At 47.9% G+C, this 25,417-nt stretch overlaps 1 protein-coding gene across 2 annotated transcripts in view; it reads right to left on the bottom strand.

Annotated features, from left to right (window-relative positions):
- Window positions 1-286: 286 nt before the first annotated feature.
- SACS (sacsin molecular chaperone) overlaps window positions 287-25,417 on the bottom strand; it is a 77,612-nt gene continuing 52,481 nt past the window's right edge. For both annotated transcript variants that reach the window (XM_043891650.1, XM_043891651.1), the window contains 3 exons: window positions 23,912-25,406; window positions 23,290-23,381; window positions 287-13,162 (listed from right to left, as the gene is read on the bottom strand). In XM_043891650.1, the coding sequence (XP_043747585.1) occupies window positions 1,605-13,162; window positions 23,290-23,381; window positions 23,912-25,406 (13,145 nt within the window). In that variant the 3' untranslated portion in view covers window positions 287-1,604. The remainder of the gene's footprint in view (window positions 13,163-23,289; window positions 23,382-23,911; window positions 25,407-25,417) is intronic.

Here is a 25,417-nt window from a genome sequence, read left to right as displayed (position 1 = left end):
CACAAATGTCAACTAATCGCATTCCCTAAAAAGGTGAAATAAAATCAACTCAACAAAATCAACGAGCACCTAATAAACTGAGTATATACCAAGTATTTCATACTCAATCATAAAAAGAAACCTCTTAAAATTCCAGTATATTCCAGTATATTATAAATGTATAGGAAAGTTCTATCCTAGTATTTCCAATAAACACACATATACACAGCATGTCAAACCTTAATACAGGAAGATACTAAGTTAGATTTTCAAGGAACTATTTCTCAGGAAATACCAGTTACAATGATTTCATATGTACATTTGCTTTATTAAAATTGTGGCACTTAATATAATAGCAGAAATCATCACATGGCTCACATCCAGAAGCAATACAATAGTGGAGGCGCAAACATTCCTTATTACCAGTACAAGTAAAAAAGTGGTAATATGTCCCATAAGCCCTTAATTGCATAAAATATTATACTGCACATCATTTACAGCCAGCACACTTAAATAAACTAATTATCATCTTTTATATTCTGCAAGGGATATAACATTCATAGGACATTCAAACATGATAAAAATTAAACATCAGTTCTGAATTATTCATGGGGAAGATACAAGCTGATAATTCCTCTTTTATAACCTACTGGATATTGTCACATGATTTTACAATTTTTTAATGTCTTCATAGTGAAATCCAAAGAAAAAAACTCCACTAAGTGCCATGTTGAAGGACAAAAAATGTTGAGTGCAGCACCTTTAGACAACGGAAGAGCACATCGTGTCCAACCACACCATATAAATTAGGGAACACTTACAAACAAACATCAAGCAAATGCCCTCACAGGTAACAGGCATGGCTTTGGCAAGCAGTTCTCAGAAGCAATATTCACATCCAGCGAGAACAGGGGCCACCACCGGGGTCTCCTGCGTGCCACCTTCATGATCTGGGACGCCTGCAGGCCCAGGGAGGGGGACCTCCAGGAAGAGGATGTGAAGGGCACTCAGGGCACCCCAGTGGGGGCTGTCTACAGAGTCTCAATCAAGTAGTAGTCAGGATAAAATACTGTACCATGTTACACATGTGCTGAGTATCTAGTATGTAAAACTGCAACAGGCTCATAATCAGATCCAGCTGATAATGCACCCAAGAGGATCTGCTTAAAGAAACGATAAAGCTCCACAGACCTAATCCCCCTCATTTGTTTCAACCAATGATATGTCCAGTGTTTCATTAGCTCCTTCAAAAATACTGCATACATTAAAAACACAAAACTAACTTCCCCTGCCTCCCACCACCAACCAGAGACACAGGGACTCTATCTAACAGACCGCTGAGCTTTGGTGTGTAAAGTGCAGTTCACAGAGATGCTGGCCAGCCAGCCAGCCAGCCAGATCCAGCGATTCCAAGTTCAAAACCAGCGTCAAAACACTACTCTCTCAGGTCAAGGTCCCCTGTGGACATCCACGTTAATAAGAAGCCCGAGATTCTACCTGATCAACCCCCAATGTGCGTCACCATCCCTGAATGCAGGCGATGAGGCTTAAGGAAGGACAGCAAGTCATATTTGTGCTACGACATGTCCAGGACCTAGCTCCCCGCTTCTCCCCCGGTTTTTGCCTCACACTTTCTGTTGTATGAAGTTTTCAAGTTTTATGATGATACAGGCAGTACATTCCATCACCCTCATGGCGACCTCAGATGTGAACCTGTCGTTGGGGATCTGCGGGAAGGGCAGCAGGTCGGGGTACCTGGTCTTTAAGCTGTCCACACCGTAGGCCTCCAGGGTGTGGACGTCATTGGTCAGGCCCTCCAGCTGCTGGCTGTACTCCTCGATCTTCTGCGCCAGGGCCGTCGGCTTCACATCCTTGTCGGATTTGCCCCGCACGGCGTAGTCGGCCGCGATGAGGGCCAGCTTGGCAGACAGGAAGCATTTGAAGCACACCCACTCGTTGGCGTTCTTGTGCAGGTCGTTCCTGGCGGCCGAGAAGTTGGCCCTGGCCTGGCGCAACCACCTGCGCGCCTCCACTGGGTTGCCGACCGTCTTGAAAGTTGGGGGGACAAAGAACCTCTGGGAGTACGTCTGCCCGGCCGGCGGCGGGCCTTTCTCTTTATTTTGCTGCTGCCGCTCGGATTTGTGGCTAGTGGCCTCCTGGTTCCATGACGTGTAAAATCTCTGGAAGGAGAACTTCTCTGACTGGAACCGGGTAGCCGAGGTGGGAAACGTCCGCCTTGAGGCTCTGTCTGAATTTTGATCGAGAAAAGCCTGTTTCTCTAACCTGTTAATCTCATTCTGCAGATGCTTAAAAACCTCATTAGCCATGTCGTGGTCCTCTGGGTTTTTGTCAGGGTGCCATTTCAGGTACAACCGCCTGATAATCTTCTTCCTCTCTGACTCAGGAAGCTTCCAGGCTTGCTCCACCACAGATGTCACCTCCTTGAGAATTTCTGGGAGAGAAGTAGCCTTGAGTTTTTTGGGGGCATGATGCTTGGAAGACGGGGTCTTGATGCCCTCTTTCCCAGGGAAGAGGGGTGGGACGCTTCGAAGACCAGGGGCCAGGAACTCCGTGGGGCTTGTAGGGGTGGAGGGGGCACTGTCTCTGCTCTGGGAGCCCTCCTCTGGCCGTGAGAACTTATACAGATCCAGAGAGCTAACGATTTTGTACTCACTGTAGCCAATGTCAATCTGATAAATCTTTCCTAGGAAGCTCGAGTTGTCGGCGTCTTCTCTTTCGACCTCTTGTACGATGATGGCATACGTGTACGTTGGCTGGTACGACCCGTAGATGTCCCCGCCTTCGGCATCGACAAGGTACCCGACGTACTCTCCCGGGTAAAAGACATTCATGGGGTCCATGAGCAGGGTGTAATGAATCTCAGCAGGTATTGGCGTGCCAGGCATTGGCAGTTCAAGTTTCGATGGTTCTGAAGAGTCATATTTCACACCTAGGCTGTCAAGCTTCTCGCTGATCCTGTAAATATCGTTGCATCCCAGCATAGCAATTAGGTAGGACGTGTCAGAGATCAGGTTGTCAGTTGCTGACTTCAGCGTCATGGCCAAGGCCAGCAGGAAGTTGATGTCCTTACTGTCTGAGTGCTGTATGTACAGCAGGATGACGGCATTCCCAAACCGCTTCAGGAAGGCAAAGGTCTCACTCCTGCTCTGGGGGATGGGGTTGAAGCCCTTCACCCGTAGTGTGGTCTGAAGCTTCTCGAAGCAGGACACCTTCAGCCCTTCCCGGAGGGCCTTGCAGAGGCGGATGGCCTTCTCCTCATTGGCCAGGAAGGCGTTGTCATTCTCATGCTTCATGATCCTGACGAGGCCCGCGATAAACTGCTCAGAGGACAGCAGGAGCTGCAGCCGGCCTTGGAGTGAGCACAGTGCCCCAAACTGGCACACCCTGGGGGTCTCCTCGTCCAGCTGCTCCTCCAGGATGCTGCTCAGCAGGCGCGGCCGCAGCTTCTGGGGGAAGAGCATGATGAGCTTGGTGTGGAAGCCATGGTCCTTCCCCAGGTAGCACTGGCTGAGGTCCACCAGCATCTGCACCCCGATGCTGCCCTGGATCCTGCTCTTGTAGTGCGGGGCGTCATCGAATACCAGGATGCTTGACCTGACCAGCCGGCCGTCCTGGCTCGGCAGGTAGAGCGCGAGGTCCCGGATGTTCTCCAGGTCGCCTCGCACCTTGACAGAGTCATTCTGCAGACTCCTGAACAGGCCGGAAACGACCCTCTTGACAGTGCGCATCTCGTTCGGGTCCAGCTGCTTCCCTTCGGAGTTCTTGAAGATGCGGCTCAGCACCTCTACATACTGCTTGGTGGAGATGACATCCTCAGTGCCCAAATGTTTGAACAGCTGGTGGAAGGTGCCCAGCTCTAAGGGCAGCTTGTACAGATACGGCTTGAAATCGGACTCATACTCCAGGTTGATTACCACCTCCTCCGGCTTCAGGAGCTTCCAGCCATCTTCCACCATCACAAAAGCAACGCCCCGCAGCTGGAAACGGAACTCCCTCTTCTCGGCGCTGAGGAACTCGTATATGCTCCTCAGGACCTTGGCTCTGGTCCTGACCATGTCCTCATCCAGCGTCGTGATGTTGCACACGTTCCTGCAGTTATTGATGACCTTGTCCACGGGGGGGTCAAGGTTCACGTTCAGCAGGCTCAGAACCTGCTCCAGCTGCTCCTGGGGGCCGAGGTCACTCCCCGCCTGCTCCCTGATGCTCAGGGGCGTGGCCTTCTCTGGGAGGATGGGGCAGGACGTCCACAGCAGCTGCAGCACGTCGCACTGTTTGAACTTCGGGTTCACCTGGGCGCCACTGAACCTGATGAGGGGGAGCGTCCCATTCACCTCCTGATATTGAGGGTGAAATCGGATGAACTCCATGGGGGCCCGCTCTGGACACAAGAAGGGGATCAGAGACAGTTCTTTCAGGAAGTCCCCCACGAACAGATCCGTTCGTTCCTGAAATATGTGATGGAGAAGGATGTCGACCGTGTTCTGCAGCGTTTCCTTAGACCAGCTTTCCGTATTAGCTCGCACACTGATTTCCTTAGCAAACTGCAACAACTGCTGCTGAGAGAGGATGTGTTTCAGTCCAATGTTTCTTAAGAATTCTACCCAGGAGGTCATAAATGCAACTTGATTTTTGGGTTTTATAAGTTGTTCCAGTTTTTTAAAGAAGTCCTTCGGGATGAACAATTTTTCAGGAAGCATAACTTCAAAAACTCTTATAGTTCTGTCATAGAAATGTTTTGCTTGCTTTAGTCGGTTGTTAGCATCATGGATTATCAACAAACCTTCCAGCTTTTCAAAAAGTTGTTCCTTGATCTCAGACAGCTCCTCGACATTTGACAGTCTATTCTTGAGATAAATCAAATGCTCTAGTTTTGCATCGTAAGAGAGATTTTCAATTTTTGGTAAGAGGTGTTTCAAATATACCTCAAGATCATCCACAGGTACACAACCCAGCAGCTCATACAGTTCTTTCAAGTGTATTTTTTCTTCAAGAAACGCAGAGGACGATGATTGCGTCCATTTTTCCACTTCAGCGGAGGGAATACTTTTTGTAAGCACGTAGCATGTTCCAAACTTCGCAATGCTCATGTAGCGACCACTGATGGATTTGTAGCACGGAAGTGACTTTAAAATTTTTATGTCATCTTGGGACATCAAGTGATTCAAATTGCAATTGAAGTACATCAAAAGTGCTTCAAAGTCATTTTCCACTAATTTTTCAGTTCTAAACGTTGAGGTTTGGACCATGTAATGCACAGCCTTCAAAATGCTTGTGGGGCTCTCTATGTTGGCCGTGTGAGAGGACAACAGAGGGACAAATGCACTGTCTTTGGAGCAGATTTTGTTCAAAGCCAGCTGAATGCAGCCGGCTTTCATGAGGGCATGAAAAACCTTATCAGTCTGGGCATTTGGGAAGACAGCGATGTGCATGAGGCTCAGCGGGAGCAAGACGTCCCCCTCGGGGACCACGAGCTGGTTGGCCGACACAGTGAACTTTGTTCCGGGGAGCAGAGCCCAGTCTCTCAGGGTGTCCACGACAGCGTCGAAGGCTGGCTTTGTCTCCTCTTGGTCCTCCTTCACGTTCACAGACTCACTGATGAAATGCCAGGCATTCTTCAGCCAAGACTCACTGGCAAAGCTGTCTTTCCACTTGGTGCAGCTCTTGGTCTTGTACTCGCGGGGCAGCACAGAGGGCAGCAGGTCGGCAAAACTGGAAATGTCAAATACTTTTGCAACTTTGCAGTTCAGTAAAATATTGCTGTACTTCAAGTACAGCGTGTTCATGAACAGGTCTTTGCGGGATGGGATCAGTTCGTGGTATGTTGTCAGAAACTTGGGACGTTTTGTATCAAAAGTCTGCAAAACGCTGTCCAGGGTAATGAGAAGGGGCAGGCCCTCCACTTCAAATTCACTTTCTTCTGCGTCCTTAAAACAATAATCGACTAAAAGTTTTAAACTGTGGAAAAGCTTCAGGTTGGTCTGCTGGAGACGACAGGGCAGCTTCCCAATATGGCAGTTGGTGTCGGGAGAGGAAAAGGTCATTAAGAAAGCCCGGACATCGGCAGAGGTGACATAGCTCACAGGGATGTTGGCATCCACAAGGCAGTGGTACAGGTTAGCAGTCTCGTCACAGTTGTAAACCAGGTTGAAGCCGATCTCCAGGAGCAGGTGCTTCAGCCTGTAGACGTTCTCTGCAACTGTTTTGCGTGTGGTGATGTTATAATCTGCGTTTTTAAGGTGCTGTAGCTCATCCTGCAGTAGATTGTCAAAGAACGGCCTGGTTTTATTTGAGGTGGACATGTTGACCCAGGTGATGATGACGGCGGAGTGCAGGTCGGAGCCGTCGATGCTGGGAGCGCGCACCACTGGAAGAAGGCGCTTCATGTCATCGTGGATGCAGCTGTACAGTGCCTTCACTAGACAGTACAGGTCTGGCTGGAGGTCCAGCCTGTTGACAGGGAAGAACGATAGGAACTTCTTCAGCGTGTCCTTGACAACATGGATGGGTGTGTTCTGCAGGACCGACAGTGTTGGGTCGGAGCCGGGGAAGTAGCGCTTCTTCAGCTGGGCCAGCAGCTCCACGTACGCGGGCGCGATGAGCGCCGTCATCAGGCTGCTGTTCCAGTCGCTGCGCACGCCAACCCCGTTGTCATCCCGCCACAGGTTCCTGCGGGCCGAGTCCAGTGCAAAGTGGCCGTTCACGTGGAACGGGAGCCCCGTCTCTAAAGAGAGTGGCAGGAAGCAGAAGACCCTGTGGGGCTTCTTGTAGTTGTGGGTGATGCAGGCGGCCACGCCCCCCCGAGGGAAGAGTGTGATGTCCTGGTTCTTGTGCGCTGACACAACGCTCTTGGACACCTTGTCCATGCTGGAGAAGCCAGATCTGTTACAGATGAGCCAGGTGGTGAGGCTCCCCTCAGAGTCCTCGGTGTCCATGGTGTAGGTGACCTGCTGCACTGGGATGTCTGGGAGCTGCCTCTTCTTTGTGACGCTGTCAATGACAGACGCGTGAAACTGCTTCCTCTTCAGCCGGTCCCCGTCAGTGATATTACCCTTCACGGAATACAGCACATTCAGGGCACCTGTGGCTTTGTCTATTTCACAAATAGAGATTTTTTCCATGTGGTTAAGAAACATTAACAGCTCTGCCCCGTCTGATCGCAGCTTATCCAGGAGGTTTTGGACCATCCTGTCTGATGATGGAACTGATGAGATCTCCGAAACCTTTGCCATCTCTGTGTTACGGAGAGGGAATCGGAACATCGTGCAGTTGTCCAACTTGAAGTGAGTTCCCAGGTAAAGGTCCAGAACGTCTGAGAACTGAGTTCTGAAATCCGCATCCAGGTCTCTGAACATGCGTCCAGGACTGACAGACGTGGCCCCCGGTGCATACCTGGCATGAGGGTCGAAAATGCACAGGATATCATTGCCAGAGATGAAGGAGGGGCAGTCTGTGATGTGATACACGGAGTTGAACCCCACCCCGTACTGTCCGGTCTTACAAGGGTTCCCTTCCTTGGTGCCTCTGCCCAGGTTCTGGATCCCTCTGACATCGTCCTCCGTGAAAGGCTGGTTGTTGTACACACACAGTGCTGGCCCCTGCAAGGGCGCCCACTTATCATCAAATATCCTGTCCACTGGGTGCTGCCTGGGGTCAAACACGAAGCAGATCTCCGTGGCCTTCGCGTCATCAGCGTTCTGAAGCAGCTCTTTCAGCATCTCCTTTTCTGAAGGATAGGCATTGAGGATGCTCTTAATTCTGCTGGTCAGTTTTTCTTTCTGCCCAAACTCTGAGCCCAGCGTCGTGAAGCACACGTTGGATGCATAGCGTTCCAGGGCTTTGTGCCGCTTTGGCACTGCACCCAGTTTCACGGCTACTTCCCTGGGTATGTCTGCGTGACAGTACTTGACAGTGGTGTCCTTCACTTTTATCCAGGGACAGTCATTATAGCACAGAGACTTCGCAGGGAGAAGCTTAAGGTTAGTATCTGGCAATAATATGTGGCCATAATTTTTCTCACAAAATTCTTGTTTCTTTTCTCTAATGAGACTCCATATCCCCTCACTGATTATTCGCCGGCAGAGCTGAAAATTCTCTTCTGTTACTTGTTTGGTTTCTTTTTCTTGAGCTATGGATTCCAAAACGAGGGCAAAATCTTCCACAGTGAAAGACTGCCTCACACCCACACTTTCAAAAAGTTCACGGAAATTATTTTTATATTTATTAGGCAACTGATAAAGGTATGGGGCTGCTTCAAAATTTAAATGAAAAGCCACTTTTTCTGAGTTGACATACGCATTCTCAACTAGAATGAAGTTAAAGGTTTTCAGCTTTTCAGTGACTGCCGTCTTGGTGCTGTCACTCTGCATCATCGCCTCATGGAGGTATTTGTAGCAAGCATTGGTGATGTTCTCCTGGTATAATGTGATCCCATCGTCAACTGACTTTGCAACTTCTCTCAGCTGGTTTACAACCAGCTCAACTGTGGGCTTCCGGAGCAAACCCAGAAACTCCTTCACCGCCAAGGGCACAGACCCACAGCCTCTGAAGGAATGAGAATTTTCGTTTAGAATTGGTTGCAAAAGACAGACTATATCCTGGTGCTCGGCTATATAGAGGTCAGTTGCTGCAAACATGGTTTCAGGCTTAAAGCTGTTGCCTTTCCAATCCAAAGAGAAACCTGCCGGCTTTGTCAGAAATGGGAGGAAAGGGATTGTTTGATATTTTGCAGCAAAATCCTTTGCTCTTGGATCCCTTATTTTCAGTTTTTCATCAATAAGACTTAACAGGATGCTACTTCGTAGACAAGCAGCACCGTGATCACTTTTATTAATTTCAGCTACTGACTCTGCACGCTCCAGCATGTCATCCCACAAAATATCATCCTTTGCCATACCTAGCTGGACTAGTTTGATCAGAATAATAGGGTTTAGATAGTCCTGAGTGGAACCATAAGGAAATCGTCCATCTTTAGTATCAAATAACTTAGCGACGCGTCCTTCAGGGTGGATTAATCTTGATGGTAAAACCAGAGGATGCCCCTCCAAAGAGCAGGGGATACATGGGGTAACACGGAGGATCCCCGAGAACTCATCAACTTTCTCGTTTAGGACAAAATTCATTAAAGGATCTCTGAGTTCTGCTTCAATTTCTTGAATATTTGGGAAAAACACTTCTGAAAAAAACTGTCTCTCTGAAAATGTATTTTCCAGCAGTATCTGTTTGCAGCCAGCTTCTTCAAATCCTAGCTTTACTGAAGAAGGAAGTTCAACAGCACAAAGGTTTTTTGACCCTGTCTTCTTGAGGTATTTCAAAAATATCTTGAAGGCGGCTGGACCAACATCTCTTCTTTTAAGTATGGAGTCATCCAGAAATCTCACGTTCTTCATGGAGACCCACATAGACCCGTCGGAGAAGACCCTCGTCAAGTCCTTCCCTTTCCCATGGGCGATGTCTTCATAAAACCCTTGGCAGATGACAGAAAAGTCGTCGTGCACTAGGTCGGGGTCAGGCCACACAGTGTGGTAAGTGTAGTCCGTCAGTTCCCCGCTGGCGGCTAGCTCACGCAACACGCTGAGAGCCTCCAGGTACGCTTTCACGACCACGTGCCTCATGAAGGTGGTATTCCAGCGCCCCTTCGTGTCTGTCTTCCAGATTTCTTTCCTGTTCGAAGTAACAGCGAAGCACCCATTGATGTGAACTGGCAATCCCGTCTTTATCCGCAGAGGTAAATAACAGAACACTTCTCCAGCCTGTGGCCGCACGGCCCACTTCTGGTCCTGGACTTCAGCAAGGAGAACTGCCACAGCCCCACATGGGACCAGGCCCAACCTTCTCCCGCTCTCACTCAGGGAGAACTTGAGCGCCTCCCCTGTGTCCATGCAGGTACAGATCAACCACGTGGTACAATCCACGGTTTTCTGGGGCAACTCATCTGACGGCTTTTTGGATTGGCCTGCTTTAGCCATTTCAAAGAGAGTAGCTGGGTCGTCTTCTGGACCTCTGAAGAGTGGTGACTGTAAGTCTGCAATCCTTCGGAACACATGGTGAAATTCCTCCACTGTGATCTGCAGGATGCAAGATGACTTGGGGGCCTCGGCAGGGAGCTTTTTGTTACTGGTGCCGCAAGTCTTCATGAGCTTAGCAGCTTCTTTTAGAACGCTGATGACGGGTGCGGTCAGCGCTTTAGAGGAGCATGATTTTTTTTTTATGATTATTGTGTCCTGTGCTAAGCTGGGATTGGTCTCCTCAATCTTCAGGTACTTCAAGTACATGGAGGTTACATTCTGAGTGAAAATGATAAGCCTGTGTCCACAGAGACTAAACTCATCCACCAGAGAGTAGATGTCTGCTGTGTTGTAGCACGTGCTGCTGACCTCGCTCACTTTGGCTTCCTGCTGGGTTCTGAAGGACAGTCGGAACAGAGTCCCGCTATAACTGTAGGGAGCCTCCACCGTCAGGGGCAACTGACAGTCAAACACGTTCATGAATGGTTTGAACTGATTAGGAAACTTCCTGAGTCTCTTCTGCTGTTTGCTCCAGTTAATTTTGATCCCAGGGTTAGACCTGTCTTTAATGTGCTTACTAATGTGGTTGATGTTCGGGTCAAACATTATCATGAACTCTCGACTCATAATGACAGGGATATCAGTGATGTGGTACACAGAGTTGAACCCAAGACCAAACTTCCCAACCTTGTCAACTTCAGCCCTCTTCAGAGATTCCCCAAGCCTGGTTATGTTCACGAAGTCTGAATCCGAGAACTGGGAGTTGTTGAACGACCACAGAGCTGGCCCATGGCACGCCGCCATCCCAGGGTCCAGGAGATTCTCTCGGATGTCCATGTTTCTTCTCATGTCAATCATGAAGCTGCATTCTGTTGCATTTGCATCATCAGCATTTTGAAGAAGCTCTTTAAAGATATCTGACACTGAAGGGTACTCTTCCAAAATATTTTTGATCCTTACTGTTAGCGGTTCTCGTTGTCCTGACTGTTCAAAGCCCATGTTCTCGGGGTTAATTAGTCTTGTACTGAGGCATGGGACTTTCAGCCACTCAGCAGTTTTCATGGGTATGTCCTCATGCACCAAAATGATCGGCTCCACAGAATCTTCCAGTAAGTCATTCAGGTCATCAACTTTGATGTCACAGTAGCAGCACTCATGAATTGGCTTCATGATAAGCTTGGAAGGGTTCTTGCTATGATGTATAGGAACTGGTGTGTTGGGACTTGCTGGAATCTGATTGCTGTAAAGCCACCTGATAATGTTCAACATAAGATGAAGATTCTGTTTGCTTTCCTGGTCACTGAGGTCTTGGTCACTTTTGAGATACACCTTCTGAATGACCATAGAAATATGATCTGCTGTCAACTCCTCTATTGAGCCACAGGCCTTAAACAGCTGGTGGAACTTTGCCATGGTTTTAGGCACACTATGCAAATAAGGCTGAAGGTCAAGATCATGGAATGGTTTTATCACAGCTTGGGCGAGAGGACAGAACTTTTTGCCAGTCCAAACCCATGGAAATTTTAAGGCTCTGAAAGCATCTTTCCCTTCATTTAAATGATCATGCATGAATCCATAAATTTCAAGCAAAATATGTTGGAATTGGTAGTAGTCTTCATCGCTAAAGGTCTTTGATGTATACCAATCCACAACGATCTTAAAGTGCTTTAAGACGGCGTTGATACCAGGTTTTGTGAGGATGCCTAAAGCTTTCTCCAAGTTTACATGGACACTCTCCACGAGGGGGAGTGAAGAGCCAACCAAGATGGCATGGGCTGCATCACACATGTCGGGGGGCGCACAGAGCTCACAGAGGTCGCCTTTCCAGACTAAGGAGCCTGGGTAGTTTGGGGGCCTTTCCTTGCAAGCTGGAACCCATTTTATCTTCTTTAGGGTCGCCTTCCCTTCACATGAGTGCAGCAGGGCAGGGTTCTTATTTAAAACCAGTAAGAGTGTCCTGGCTTTCTTCAGGAGAATGTCCTGATTTGGACAAGAACTGGCCTGTAAGGCTTCAATTTTTTTAGCCACTTGTACAACATCTTTCTCTTTGAGACTGGCTTCATTTTTCAGGCCAATCTGTCTTAAAGAGTGAAGGATGTCTGGGGAGGTAAAGGCCGAGGGCGGGAAACAAGCTTCCTCTTCGTCATAGAAGAGGTCCTTCAACACCTCCACGTCAGGGTCGAAGAGTTCGCTGGCCATCACCAGCCGCCCTGGCGGGAGCTGAATAAACTTCAGTGGCGTTAACCAATCAAGCACGTTTGGGTTCTCACTTTTGAGAGAGGACAGGTTCTCAAGGACCCATAGCACAAGGTGTGTCACCTCTTCTTGAGAGTAAAATGTACTTTCGACGTCTTTTAAGATGAGCTTCAAGCAGCTGGTGGTCCTGACCTTCTCCACCTTCAGCAGGTTCGCCAGGCGGACAGTGGCCTCATCACTGCTGTCGACCACCGAGATGGAGAGCCGCAGGCCGGCTGGGAGCGTGGCCGCAGGGTGCAGGACCCTGCAGCCCTTCAGCCTGGTGTAGGAGGACAGCCCCTGGCTGGATGAGTGGTTGATGCGCTTGAATATTGTCAGCTCCTGAATTATTCTCTTCTCCTTCTCACTGCTCTCAGTCAAGTTGGCCAAGAACTTGCGCAGGGCGTCTTTGTGCGTTGGAAGCAGCGACGCGACCTGGTTACACAGCTTCTGCAGAGGCATCTTCTCCATGATGTGCAGCACAGCACTCGGCGAGGGCAGATGGATATATTTTTTAATAAGCGGGTGCTGTATGGAGGCATCTAATTTTTTAAGGACAATCCCTCCAAGCTTCTGTACCACGTCCGCTAAAAATTCTGGAAGCTGTGCTTCAGACTCGTCATCTAAAATGACTAATGAAGGAGCCCTGAGTCTGATGAGCTCCACACACATCTGCCCTTCTTCTAGTGGGGTCCTGGGAATGAGCGGCATCTCATCAAATAAAGTCAGATCCTCTGAAAAATGTACGTAGAGATGCTTCCACACCATCCTAAGCCATGACACAGACGGGTGCTTTCTGTCTTCATCGCATGGGTACCACTGGACGATCAACTCTCTGCCAGGCCAGAATGTGTTCATTACTTCTTTGATAAGACGTGCAAAGCGTTCTGGATTCAGGAGCTGAAGCTGAGTGCAGGGTCTTCCTGCAAGTCACATAAAGAGATGCTATGAGTACATACAAGTCTACTGTCACTTATTTAACTTGCATATTCTTGCATATTAGATAGGCCTAGAAAGCCACTTTTAGAGTTTTAAGCACACTGTAAAAATGCAACAATTTGGCATAATTGTGATGATAGAGCCTAGGGAAGTAATATTTTTCTCTGGAAAGTGCTTATTTTTTTATGAATTTTATTTATTTATTTTATTTGGCTTCATCAGGTGTTGGCTGTGACATGCAGGATCTTCAGTCTTCATTGAAGCATGTGGGGCCTTTAGTTGTAGCATGTGCGATCTAGTTTCCTGGCCAGGGATTGAGTCAGGCCTCCTGCATTGGGAGCATGAAGTCTCAGCCATTGGACCACCAGGAAAGCCCCTGGAAAGTGCTTATTTTAAATAAATATATAGAATGCATTTACATGCATTTTTAAAATTACCCTATAATATCATACAAATGGAATCAACATGGAAAATAACTTTTAGTGGTGATTTGTCCACAAATAAGAGCATCAAAGAAAATGTGAATAAAGTTTAAAGAAGCCTCATTTTATTTAAGGAAAATTTATAAGCAGGCCCTGTAAGAATTTTTCTTTGTGATGTTCCCAGGAGCCGAGCAGCTGAAAGGATAAAGCAAGGCTCCAGGTGAGGGTATGGGGACTGGTGTCCCTGTACTAGCTGACTCAGGCTACAGGAGCTGAGGCCGCCAGGAGCCTAGAGCTTCCCGTCCACCATGACTGGATGTTTGAGGAGAGGGGGCTAGTGTGGTTTCTCTGGGACTTGAGGGCTCACTGGAGACAGGAAGGGGCCGAGGTTCTAGCTCTGAGATGCTCTGTGCGTGTCCAGGCAGGAAGCACGGCCATGACACTCTGAGGCAGAGTTCACTTGCGCTTATCACCCAGGAAAGGGCACTCTTCTGGACTCTGGCCTTGGCAGCAGTGCTTCAGGGTTAAGCAACGGGGCACAGGGGCCAGCTGTGATGGCATATTTTCCCCACCAGGTAGCTGCACTCTGGGATGGTTGATAAACCAGGAGACTAGTAAGGTTTTCTCTGGGGAAAAAACATGTTTGCTGATTTTCAGCCATTGGTCTAGAAAATAATATTTTATTTCTAAGCACATTTTGTGTTTCCGTGTATTTGTCTACAATACCAGAAATAATAAAATTTTAAAGTAACATGATATACCTGTGGGTATGTATTTGCCTATACAGGGAAATAAAAAGCATCTCAAATTCAATCTTATGCAAACTAACATTCCATGTTCTCCCTAGTATACATATAATATCTAGACTCTGGAAAGACTAATTTTGGAAAAAAATATAAAAAGGGGAACACCTCAAGCCCCTTGAAATTTTGTCCATCATTATCTGTTAACCAGGGAAGGACACTCTTATTTCACAGACTCACACACCAGGGAGATGGCCTTAACTTCTACCAAGAAGATTCTCTCTCATGTTACAATAAGACATTTAAAATTACTGCCACAGAAGTTTAAGCAAGGACACACTACTGTAACTGTTGAAGACACCAATACCCACATCCTGATTATTGTCAGTTTCTACACTATGTGGCTTAGGGTGAGTCAGGCAGTAGTGTTTCAGAAGTCACAAAATCTTGTCTATAGTCTGACTAGCACAGTCTCCTTGGTCTGTAACTCCCATTAAAATATTATTTTTAATTCATTTTTAATGTTCTGAAAAATGTTGAATTGAATTCAACATAGAATTCAATATAGTTGAATTAACTATAATAGAATATCCAAATCACAAGGCAAGGATATAATACCAAAGATACAAAAAAAGTTAGATATTAAAATTCAGAACACAAAAAACAGAAAAACCAAATGTGCAGCACACTGTGTTCCATGTTAATGACTGCCACCCAACATGCACTCTGCAGATAATACTGTCCAATAACCTTGCATGAAATTCAGCAGCCTATAAGCCTCATACCTACCTTCAGGACAGCTGTCTAATATCAATGTGCAAATAAAATAATGACACGCGCACACATGTAACATGCGATTGTGTGGGCCACATGTAACATGTGATTGGCACGCATACCACATGTAACATGTGGCTGCACACACCACATGTAACATGTGATTGACGCACACACCACATGTAACATGCGATTAACGCCAGTCATGCTCTGATGAAACAAATCATAGAAAATAAAGGAGAGAGAAAATGTAGTAAGAGACAGTTCTAAGCACAGAAGTCTATTAGACCTGGAGTTCTGATTTCTGTTTATTTTGTAGTTAAGCTTTCAGCTTTTACCCTAAAGTATAAATGTTAACACAGAAAAATGTCTCCATGCCCTGGATTGGGGCACCCTTGAAATTGTGAAGCAACTCAACCGGTATCCATAAAATAATTCAACAGCACTTATTAAATGACTTGTGCTTCTGTGGCCCTGCCTTTAGAATTATCAGCACTGTGAAAAGAGGTTAAGTATTTAGTGCCAGGCGTGTTCCTAGAGACATAAAGTGTTTATCAGTTGTAACTATTTAGGAACAACTCTGCTCAGAGTGGTTTGTGCTTTACTGTGGGTCAGCTCAAGGTAAAACCGTCAGCATGCTAAATCTATGGTTCAGCCCTCACTTTGAGGAAGATTTTCCACGTGGATGGAGACAGGATGCTACAGTCCACTTGAAAATAAGATGAGGTGCCAGTTAAACTGTAGGCCATCTGTCAGTCAAATCTTTAAAAGAAGAAAAAGAAACACACAGAGATGGAGAGAGCAGCTCGGTGGCCAGCCCGGTGCTCCCAGCGCTCTGCGAGGACCCAGGGAAGCCTCACTCTACTCCACAGGGCACCAGGCTGGCTCAGAACAGCGCTGCGAGCAGACTTCTCAAGAAGTCGGCAGTGACACTGCAGTGCCGTCCTCGCTTCCGTCCTGAACAGGAGATAGACGACAAGTTGGGTGGTTGCCAACGCCACCCATAGCACCCCCCGCCCCAGGTAGACGGCTAACCATGCAGCCTGCTGACAAGACTCTGCCTTCCGCTGTGATCACTCCTTAAAGATGTAGGAATATAGTCATGGTAGCTGTGGGGGGTCAGCCACTTTTCCTACAAGCTAGAAAACAAGACTAATACTTACATGAATTATCACTATAACAGTGACTTAGCTTCTAAATTAATTTTAGCTTCAAGGAATAGACTGACCCCAAAAATAATGTTTACTATAAAAACAATTTCTGTAAAGCTAACCTCATATCCTGATTTTCCAGGGAAACACGAACTGGAGGAAAATAATACAAGTCTATCAAAACTTTTTATAAAGACAGTCAATAACTGACACTTCATCGACAGAGATCCTAGAATGGATGCCCCTCTGTCCACTTCAATCTCATCATATAACAAGTGTGGGCACTCTCACCCTTCCATTAAATCCGCAGCTTAAATACCAATCTCAGCATAATTGTTTCATTTGAGACTAAATGTTCTATGAACTGAAACATGGCCTGATTGTGGTGTGTGTAACAACCACCTATGTACTCTACTAGTATACTTTCCTCTCTCCTTTAATTGTTAGCACCAGAAAATAATACTGATACAACTTCTAGCTACTGAGGTAAATGAAAAAACGGGATTCAAAGAATCAAATGAACAAAAACTTCAGGCTGCAAATGAACACAACATTTAGTCAGTCATCATACCTGAGTATCCCCAGAGAAGTTGTTGTGCTAGAATATAATTAAATCCGTTCTTAGAAAAAGCCGGAATTGTCACAGTTTTCACATAATGGCTACAGCAATTATTCTGAATCTTAAGATAGCACTGTTTTCAGAATCTTACACATCATTATGTAAAAGAAAAGCCATAAACAAACTCCAAAAATAGCAGAATATACATTTAAGATTTAAGGATATACTTCAATATAATTGACCTAGGTTCGATTCCTGGGTCAGGAAGATCTGCTGCAGAAGGAATAGGCTACCAACTCCAGTTTTTCTTGGGCTTCCCTTATGGCTCAGCTAGTAAAGAATCCACCTGCAATGCAGGAGACCTGGGTTAAATCCCTGGGTTGAGAAGATCCCCTGAAGAAGGGAAAGGCTACCCACTCCAGTATTCTGGCCTGGAGAATTCCATGGACTGTACAGTCCATGGGGTTGTAAAGAGTCGGACACGGCTGAGCGACTTTCACTTTCAATATAAACTAAATCCAAATTATGAATCATTCCTACCATATGTCTGATTCAACTGCTTTTCTTCTACTTCCTCCAAAACCCATTTTTTTTTTCTCCAAAACCCATTTACCTGCTCTTCTAACTTCCAAGAGTCACCCACTTACTCAAGTAACTTAATACAGAAATAACCTAGACCTGTGATAGAAAAAACAAAACAACAGAATCTTCACCCCAACTCTGAAGTTCCAGAGAGTCCTAAGTCCTTCAAGCTCTTTTGGCCTGAGTGTCTCCGTCCCTCAGAGGAGGATGAAGGTGGAGAACAAATGAGACACAGAAGATACACATTTGAAAAGAAATTCTGACTCACGGCCACACTGCAGGCATCTGCCTGCTCGTATCCCCATCCCCGCAGCTCCATCCCACCCAGCCCAACAATGCAAGCTCAGCATCAGCCTATCAACCTGGCACTGGGAACATGTGCCCAGGGACAGATCAGGCAGAGGGGATTAAATGGGCGGCGATAGGCTCCAGAGTGACACACAGGCACCCAGCTCAGGTCCGCGTGGCCTGCAGGGGCAGGGATGGCAGAGAAAGCCTCTCCGTGGAGGAGACTTGTAGACTGAAGGTAAAAAGATGAACAGAAGCCCACAGGCAGGGTGCAGGAGAGAGAGTATTTTAAGGAAAGGGGATACTGTGCAGAAACACAGATACGAGAAAACCTGAATTCGTGTAAAAGAAAACTTTACCAAGCATCCACCTTGAAGTGGGCTCTGTGCCACATGGGGGTGACAAACCTCACAGGGGTCTACTCTCTCGGATGAAGGGAACTCTGGTCTCTCGAGGCCAGTCATGGGAGCCCCACAGACCACTCAGACAAGACCGGACCTGTCAGGAGTCAGGATATACTCTGGAACCCATCAGAGGATGGTGATGAGATGAGATGAGCATGGCAGGGAGGAAGCCCTGGGGCCTCACAGCACAGTCAGAGAAGGGCGATGCAGAAATTCCATCCCCAGAGCCCAGAGACACGAGAACAAGGGTGGTAATGGTGCCGTGCTTACAAGGAAAGATCACACAAGAGGTGAGACAGGTGTGGACACAAGATGAGGACTCGAGCAGGGAAATCGTGGTCTTTGAGCTCCCTGAGGAGCTCCAAGGGCAGAATGACAACAGTGTTTCTTGTGAGCCAGGTGTCATGTTAAACTACACGCTCTATGTATACCAGTTTATCTTCAGAGAAAGCCTGCCAAACTAAAATATCATCGGAGAGGTTGTCAATAACCTGCCTGACGGCCATCATGCAAACTGGATAAAATTCAGCTGGTAGGCTGGGACCGCCTGCCATCCTCCACTCAACCCTTATTGTCATTTCATTACACTTTTAAGAAAGAAAGCAATCTTGCATTTCATGTAGTAGAATCTCAAGTGCCCCAGATACACTTTTCTGGAAGGATGTCACTGATGAGGAAAGAGACTCACAGAGATCAGGTAATTTGTTGAAGGTCACACAATGGAGGAATCAAGTCTGAGCCCAGATCTGTGCACTGACAGACTCTGGGCCCATACCCACTACCCTGCACTGCACTGCAAGTCCTGAAACTAGGCACCTACAGAAGAGGTAGAGATCGAGGGACCTGGGTGAACAAGGAGGCCCAAAGACCATAAGGAGTTCCTGAACTGATCCCCATCTAGGGGGTCAACTGAGGAACGGGAATTCACAAATAATTCTTAAAAGCAGGCAAAGAAGTATCAGGAAAACAAGAGAGCCCAGGATTCAAAGATGAGTGACCAGTAGGAGCAAAGCCTCAGGGGGACCAGGTAAAAAGAACAAAACAATTTCACTGGATCTAATAATTTTTAAAAAGTCATTAATTGGTGATCTCAGTTGGGAAATTTTACTGCACTGAATGAAAAGTGCAGAGACAACAGATGGTGAGCAAATGCAGACGACAAGCACATGCCACTCCCCCGGAGGCTGGACTACACAGAAAGCAAACTAAAGTCAAGGTTGGCTTTGTTTCCCCCAAATGAGAGGGAAGACTCTGTGGATCACAACTAACTGTGGAAAATTCTTAAAGAGATGGGAATACCAGACCACCTGACCTGCCTCTTGAGAAATCTGTATGCAGGTCAAGAGGCAACAGTTAGAACTGGACATGGAACAACAGACTGGTTCCAAATAGGAAAAGGAGTACATCAAGGCTGTATATTGTCACCCTGCTTATTTAACTTATATGCAAAGTACCTCATGAGAAATGCCAGGCTGGATGAAGCACAAGCTGGAATTAAGATTGCTGGGAGAAATATCAATAACCTCAGATATGCAGATGACACCACCCTTATGGAAGAAAGGGAAGAAGAACTAAAGAGCCTCTTGATGAAACTGAAAGAGGAGAGTGAAAAAGTTGGCTTAAAACTCAATGTTCAGAAAACTAAGATCATGGCATCTGGTCCCATCACTTCATGGCAAATAGCTGGGGAAACAATGGAAATAGTGAGAGACTTTATTTTGGGGGCTCCAAAATCACTGCAGATGGTGATGCAGCCATGAAATTAAAAGATGCTTGCTCCTTGGAGGAAAAGTTATGACCAATGTAGACAGCATTTTAAAAAGCAGAGACATTACTTTGCCAACAAAGGTCTGTCTAGTTACAGCTATGGTTTTTCCAGTGGTCATGTATGGATGTGAGAGTTGGACTGTGAAGAAAGCTGAGTGCCAAAGAACGGATGCTTTTGAACTGTGGTGTTGGAGAAAACTCTTGAGAGTCCCTTGGACTGTGAGGAGCTCCAACCAGTCCATCCTAAAGGAAATCAGTCCTGAATATTCATTGGAAGGACTGATGCTGAAGCTGAAACTCCAATATTTTGGCCACCTGATGTGAAGAACTGACTTATTTGAAAAGACCCTGATGCTGGGGAAAAACTGAAGGTGGGAGGAGAAGGGGACAACAGAGGATGAGATGGTTGGATGGCATCACTGACTCAATGGACATGAGTTTCAGTAGGCTCTGGGAGTTGGTGGTGGACAGGGAAGCCTGGTGTGCTGCAGTCCATGGGATCACAGAGTTGGACACGACTGAGCAACTTAACTGACTGACTGAACTGAAGCGTGCAACTGCAAATGAGAAGCGACAGAGTTAAATAGTGAGAGTACCAGCAGTACCATAGTACTTAGCTGAGAATTTTACATGTGAAACAAGTGGAAGATGGTTATTTTGTTGGGGCTACACCCATTTCGAAAGAAAACACTTCCCATGCAACTGTGTGCAGTTGTACTTCCAAATATGGCCAATAAGATTTTACTTAAAATTAGGAAAGACAAGCCCACGGTGCTTTGTGTCAGCAAAAGGATCACATAATCTGTTTTTACAACCAAAAAGACCCACTCACATTTTACATCTGTGACGTTCCCACTGTAGGAAGGGAGCCCCACAGACGCAGCCCTCTCGGCCTCTCTTCTCACACTCTTGCCCCATACATCAGCAAGAAGACTGGCTCACTGACCGCTCAGTGTAGGAAGAGACGCCTGCCCCTGACCAGAGGGACGCCTGGGGTGGCTCCCGCAGCTCCGCAGTGCAGGGCATGCTGGGAAGGAAGTCAAGGTCCCCAGTGCTACCTGTGACCAGTCTGGTGAGCCTGTCTATCTCACCCTAGAGGTCAGAGTACAGGCCCACACTGTGCTCTAAGCCATGCTCCCAAGACCAGGTCACTGCAGTGACGCAGGACTGACCAGTAAGGTCTGCCCACTGGTTCCTCTCTGCGTCTTCCTTCACCAACTGGGGTCCCAGGAAAGGAAAGCAAAGGGGTCATTACTGAGTCCCCGCTGGCCCTACACCACAATGCTCCCCAAGCAGTAAATCTGTTCATGGGGATAAAGTGACATCAAAAATACATTTCTGTCTGGAACTAATGGTACAAAACAACAGGGAGGATGCCTGGGAGGCAGTCCTTCACCACGTGGCCAGATAAAGACACCAGAAAGGCTAGAAACCAGGATGATTAAATAATCACAATGGTGGCAGGCTAATATTCATACTTAAATCCAGATAACTGACAGTGAACACAACTCCCGGGATAACTAGCTGCACATCATGGGTGACAATAACACCAAAGACATCACTTCTACTGTAAAACCAGGAACCAGAGATAAAACACGAGTCTACAGATGATTCCAAAATAACAAATCAGAACTCATAGTAGATGAGAAAATGAGAAAACACACAGAGTGGGAAGACTCAGCTTTACAAAGATGTCAAATTACTGAGTTAGCAGTAGATAAATGTAACTCATCCCAAAAATATTACGATAGGTCCCCATTCATGTGGGGCTAGAGACGTGGTTGTGGCCACGCCCTGTGCCACGGAATACTTGAAAACATTATCCTGTTGATCTTCTACCCTTTGAACCTGATTTGATTCTGAATAATTTTTGACTGATTTCCAACTCCCTACCTACCTCAGAAACTAATGCACATGAACAAAAATTCTCTCTTCAGAACAAAGTGAAACCACACAATGAAATAGCACAGCTGTGAGAAAGAACGGTCTGCAACTGCGGACACCAAGCTGGACGATCCCAAATTCAGGGCAAGTGACCGCAGCAGACTGTGTGCACATGGATTCCCCCCAGAGGAAGCACAGGAAGCCCCGAGTCCACCTGTGCTGTCGAGAGTCAGGGTCACAGTTGCCCTTGGGTGGTCAATACTATCTCAGAGAGGCAGCCAGCCTTCTGGTTCTGATCCGGGCATGTTCAGATTATAAAATTCCACTAGACCTACATAAGTATACTTAATGTATACTACTTAATGTATACTACATTAAGTATAAGTAAGATAAGTATACTTCTCTGTGTGTACATTGTATTGCAATGTAATGTTTTACATAAGAAGATAATGGAGAACTTGGGAAGTAAGAACTTGTAAAACTTTGGAGCAGAGAACGGCAGAGACATAGGCAAGAATCCACATTAAGACTCCCAACAGGGTCCTCTAAAGCTCCTGACACAGGGAACAGCAGTGAGCCCTCCGGCTCACACCGCATTGCCCACAGCTTCCCTGTGCTCCATCCTGAATCTGTCCCCCAAGCGCCAACTCCTTTTGCTTCCATTTACAGGAATGAAGGTGCATGACCATTAGCAAGTTTTCCTTTAGCCGTTACCTTTGAAAACAAACCAGCACACAGTACAAAAGACACGTCACAAAGAGCACGCTTTACAACCTTACCTGGTAGGACAAACCCAGAATTTTTCAGGCCAATATCTAACTTAAAAAAAGTTCAATATCCTTCAATTAAAAAAAAAAAAAAAAAGAGTGGCTGAAAGAATAAATAAACAAAAAAAAAAAATCCAGGCAACGGTCTTACAAAGGTGCTCACAAAAGTTGAAAGATAAGGTTAAACAGAACCTTAGTGATTTGTCCTCCAATTATTCTGTCTTTTCCTAAAAAGGACTCCCAATAGAGGGCACCCATTCCTGCCTCGGCCCCAGGAGTCCTCCCGACCCTGATGCACAGGTCACTTCTCAACCTGCAGGTCCCCAAAGCCACCCCAACACAACCACATGGAACCCTGGAGGCAGGTGGCATGGGGGCAGAGCAGGCAGACTCCCTCTCCCCTCATGTGTCCACCTAACCCACAGCAGTGCTCTCACTGCCACGCGGGCCACCAGGGAGGAGGCCGGGGGCAAAAATGGGGAAAGAAATGGGGAAGCACTGCAGGCCCGTGAGGCACTGTGCAGGGAAGAGGACCACCGCCACACCCTAACCCTAAACACAGGTTTCTAAACACAGGACCACCTTCGCATTCGGACAGATGTCAGCATCCATGACTGACACATCTCAAACCACAAGTACATGAGGTTGAACCGTATGGAGCTGCTGATCAATAGGCAATTCCATACTTGTTCAACTTAACAGGAAACACATAAACTGGTCACATTTTTATAAATACATTTATTTTTAAAAAGCTAAAATAGCTATAATACCTCGGGTTTGGGCAGCTTCCTTTAAAGCAGCTAGAAGGTGAGGCTTCAAGTTATCCAAAAGAAATCGTCCTTCAAGACCTGGGAAAAGGGACCTGAAAAGTGACAGAAATGCAGCAGTTTTAAGTAGATAAGTTCAGTGATATAATTTCAAGCCAGTTACATGTGCTCACTATTTTACCTAAGTTATAAAGCACACCTCAAATCACATGCAATCCTTGTGATATAGTACTATCCAGGTGTGGCTTTAAACCCTGAGGCAGCATGCAAACTCAGGGACGGCCCAGGAACACCTTAGAGAAACATGCACTGTATTCCCTGAAATGTCAATAGGCATCCTGAGCTATGATTACCGAGTAGAGTATTTTCGTGAATTTAATTTCATCAAAATAATTTATTTTTTACTAACTTTAGTTATTACTAGCTCTTTGTAGCCATTCTTTTCCACGTTCTGCTATTAGAATTTCCAGGAACAACGACGGCTTGCACCGATTTTTAACGGATAAACATCTGGAGGCCCTTCCACAACAGAACTTAACGGTGTGTTCTTTTCTAATGGAGCAGCTCTGCAGAGCCCCCTAAGGCCTTATGCACACCTACACGGCTAGGCGGGGGCCCCGCCTACCTGGGGTGCTCCTCCGAGGCGATATAGACCACGTCCTGGTCGCACGCGGACGAGGAGAAGGGGACGAAGGCCCCGCTCTGCAGCGGCAGCAGCTCCAGCCCCAGCAGCTCGCCGTAGGCCTGGTCGGAGAGCACGAACTCCAGCAGGTGCAGCCTCTCGGGCGCACCCGCGCCGCCCAGGCCCGCCTTCCGCAGCACCTGCCGGGTCCACGTAGGCGTCACCTGCGTCAGCGGCCCGGCGCTGGAGGCCACGAGCTGGGCGGCGGCAGCCACGTGGGCTGGGGCCCGGACCACCTGCCTCCCCGAGCGCTGCAGGAAGTGGAGGACGGCCGGGGTGTAGTCCAGGCCCTCGTCCAGATCCGAGAAGCATGCCTGCTCCAGGGGGACCCAGTGGCCGCCCAGGGAGGGCAGCACCGCATGCTGGAAGAGCTCCTGGAACAGCGGCTCCAGCACCGGCCGCCAGGGCAGCTTGACCAGCGCGGCATCTGGCCACAGCCCATAGACCGCGGCCACCGAGAGCGGCAGCCCAGGGCTGCAGCCAGCCCGCAGGCGGGCAATGGCGTCGAGGATAAGGGCGGCGTAGGCCCTGGGCACCACGCTCAGCACAAGCAGCTCGTTCCACACGGCGGCCGGGTCCCTCCACTGGTCCAGCTCCCGCCACTTGATGCTCCTGCGGTTGTCCGTCAGGCCAAAGAAGCCGCTGACGTGGACCGGGAGTCCAGTCCGGCTCTCCTCACCCGGCGGTAAGGGGAGGAAGCAGAAGGCTTTCCCTGAGAACCCAGCAGCCGCGCCTCCGGCCCGGTCCTCTTCGGCCGAGCCCGGCAGGGGCGTGGCGATGCCGATGACTGGGACGAAGCGCAGCTCGTCGGCCAGCGCGTCCAGCTGCGCGCTCAGGCCCCGGCCGCCCACGCTGTTGCACACCAGCCAAGACGTTTCCCGGGCGCCCTGGGCGCCCCCGTCCTCCAGGACGATGCTCACGGGGTACGTGACGCACGTGACGCCGCCGCTGGGCACCCGCTCACAGTAGTCACTGAGGGCGGCCCCCAGCGCCTCCACCGCCCCGGGCCGCTCTGGCGCCGGCGCTGCCGGCTCGCGGGCCGACACTCTGAAGACCAGCTTCTCCGAGCCGTCGGCCTCGCGGACGTGCAGGGACACGTCCTGCACACTCTTCAGGAAGAGCAGCACCGTGTCCGCGTCTGCCTGGAAGGACTCGAACAGCTCCAGGACCTTCTGCTTGTTGTAGAGGGTCCCGCTAAGTTGGGAGGGCTGCCGCCGAAGCGGGAAACGGAAGAACGTCCCGGGGAAGCTGCCCTTCACAAATGTCTCCTTGGTGCTTCCAAAAAGGCCAATAAATGGCGCAAACTGGTCTGAAAGCTCGCTAATTTCTTTGCTGTCATCTCTGAGATTCCAACACTGGCCTGATTCGTGTGGACCGAAAAGTGTCTGATGAGGATCTAACATGCCAATCTGGTCACCACTAAAGATGCAAGGAACATCTGCAAAGGAA

The sequence above is a fragment of the Cervus elaphus genome, chromosome 30 (genome assembly GCF_910594005.1).
Source record: "Cervus elaphus chromosome 30, mCerEla1.1, whole genome shotgun sequence".
Classification (NCBI taxonomy): Eukaryota; Metazoa; Chordata; class Mammalia; order Artiodactyla; family Cervidae; genus Cervus; species Cervus elaphus.
This window is presented reverse-complemented; position numbering and strand designations above follow the sequence as displayed.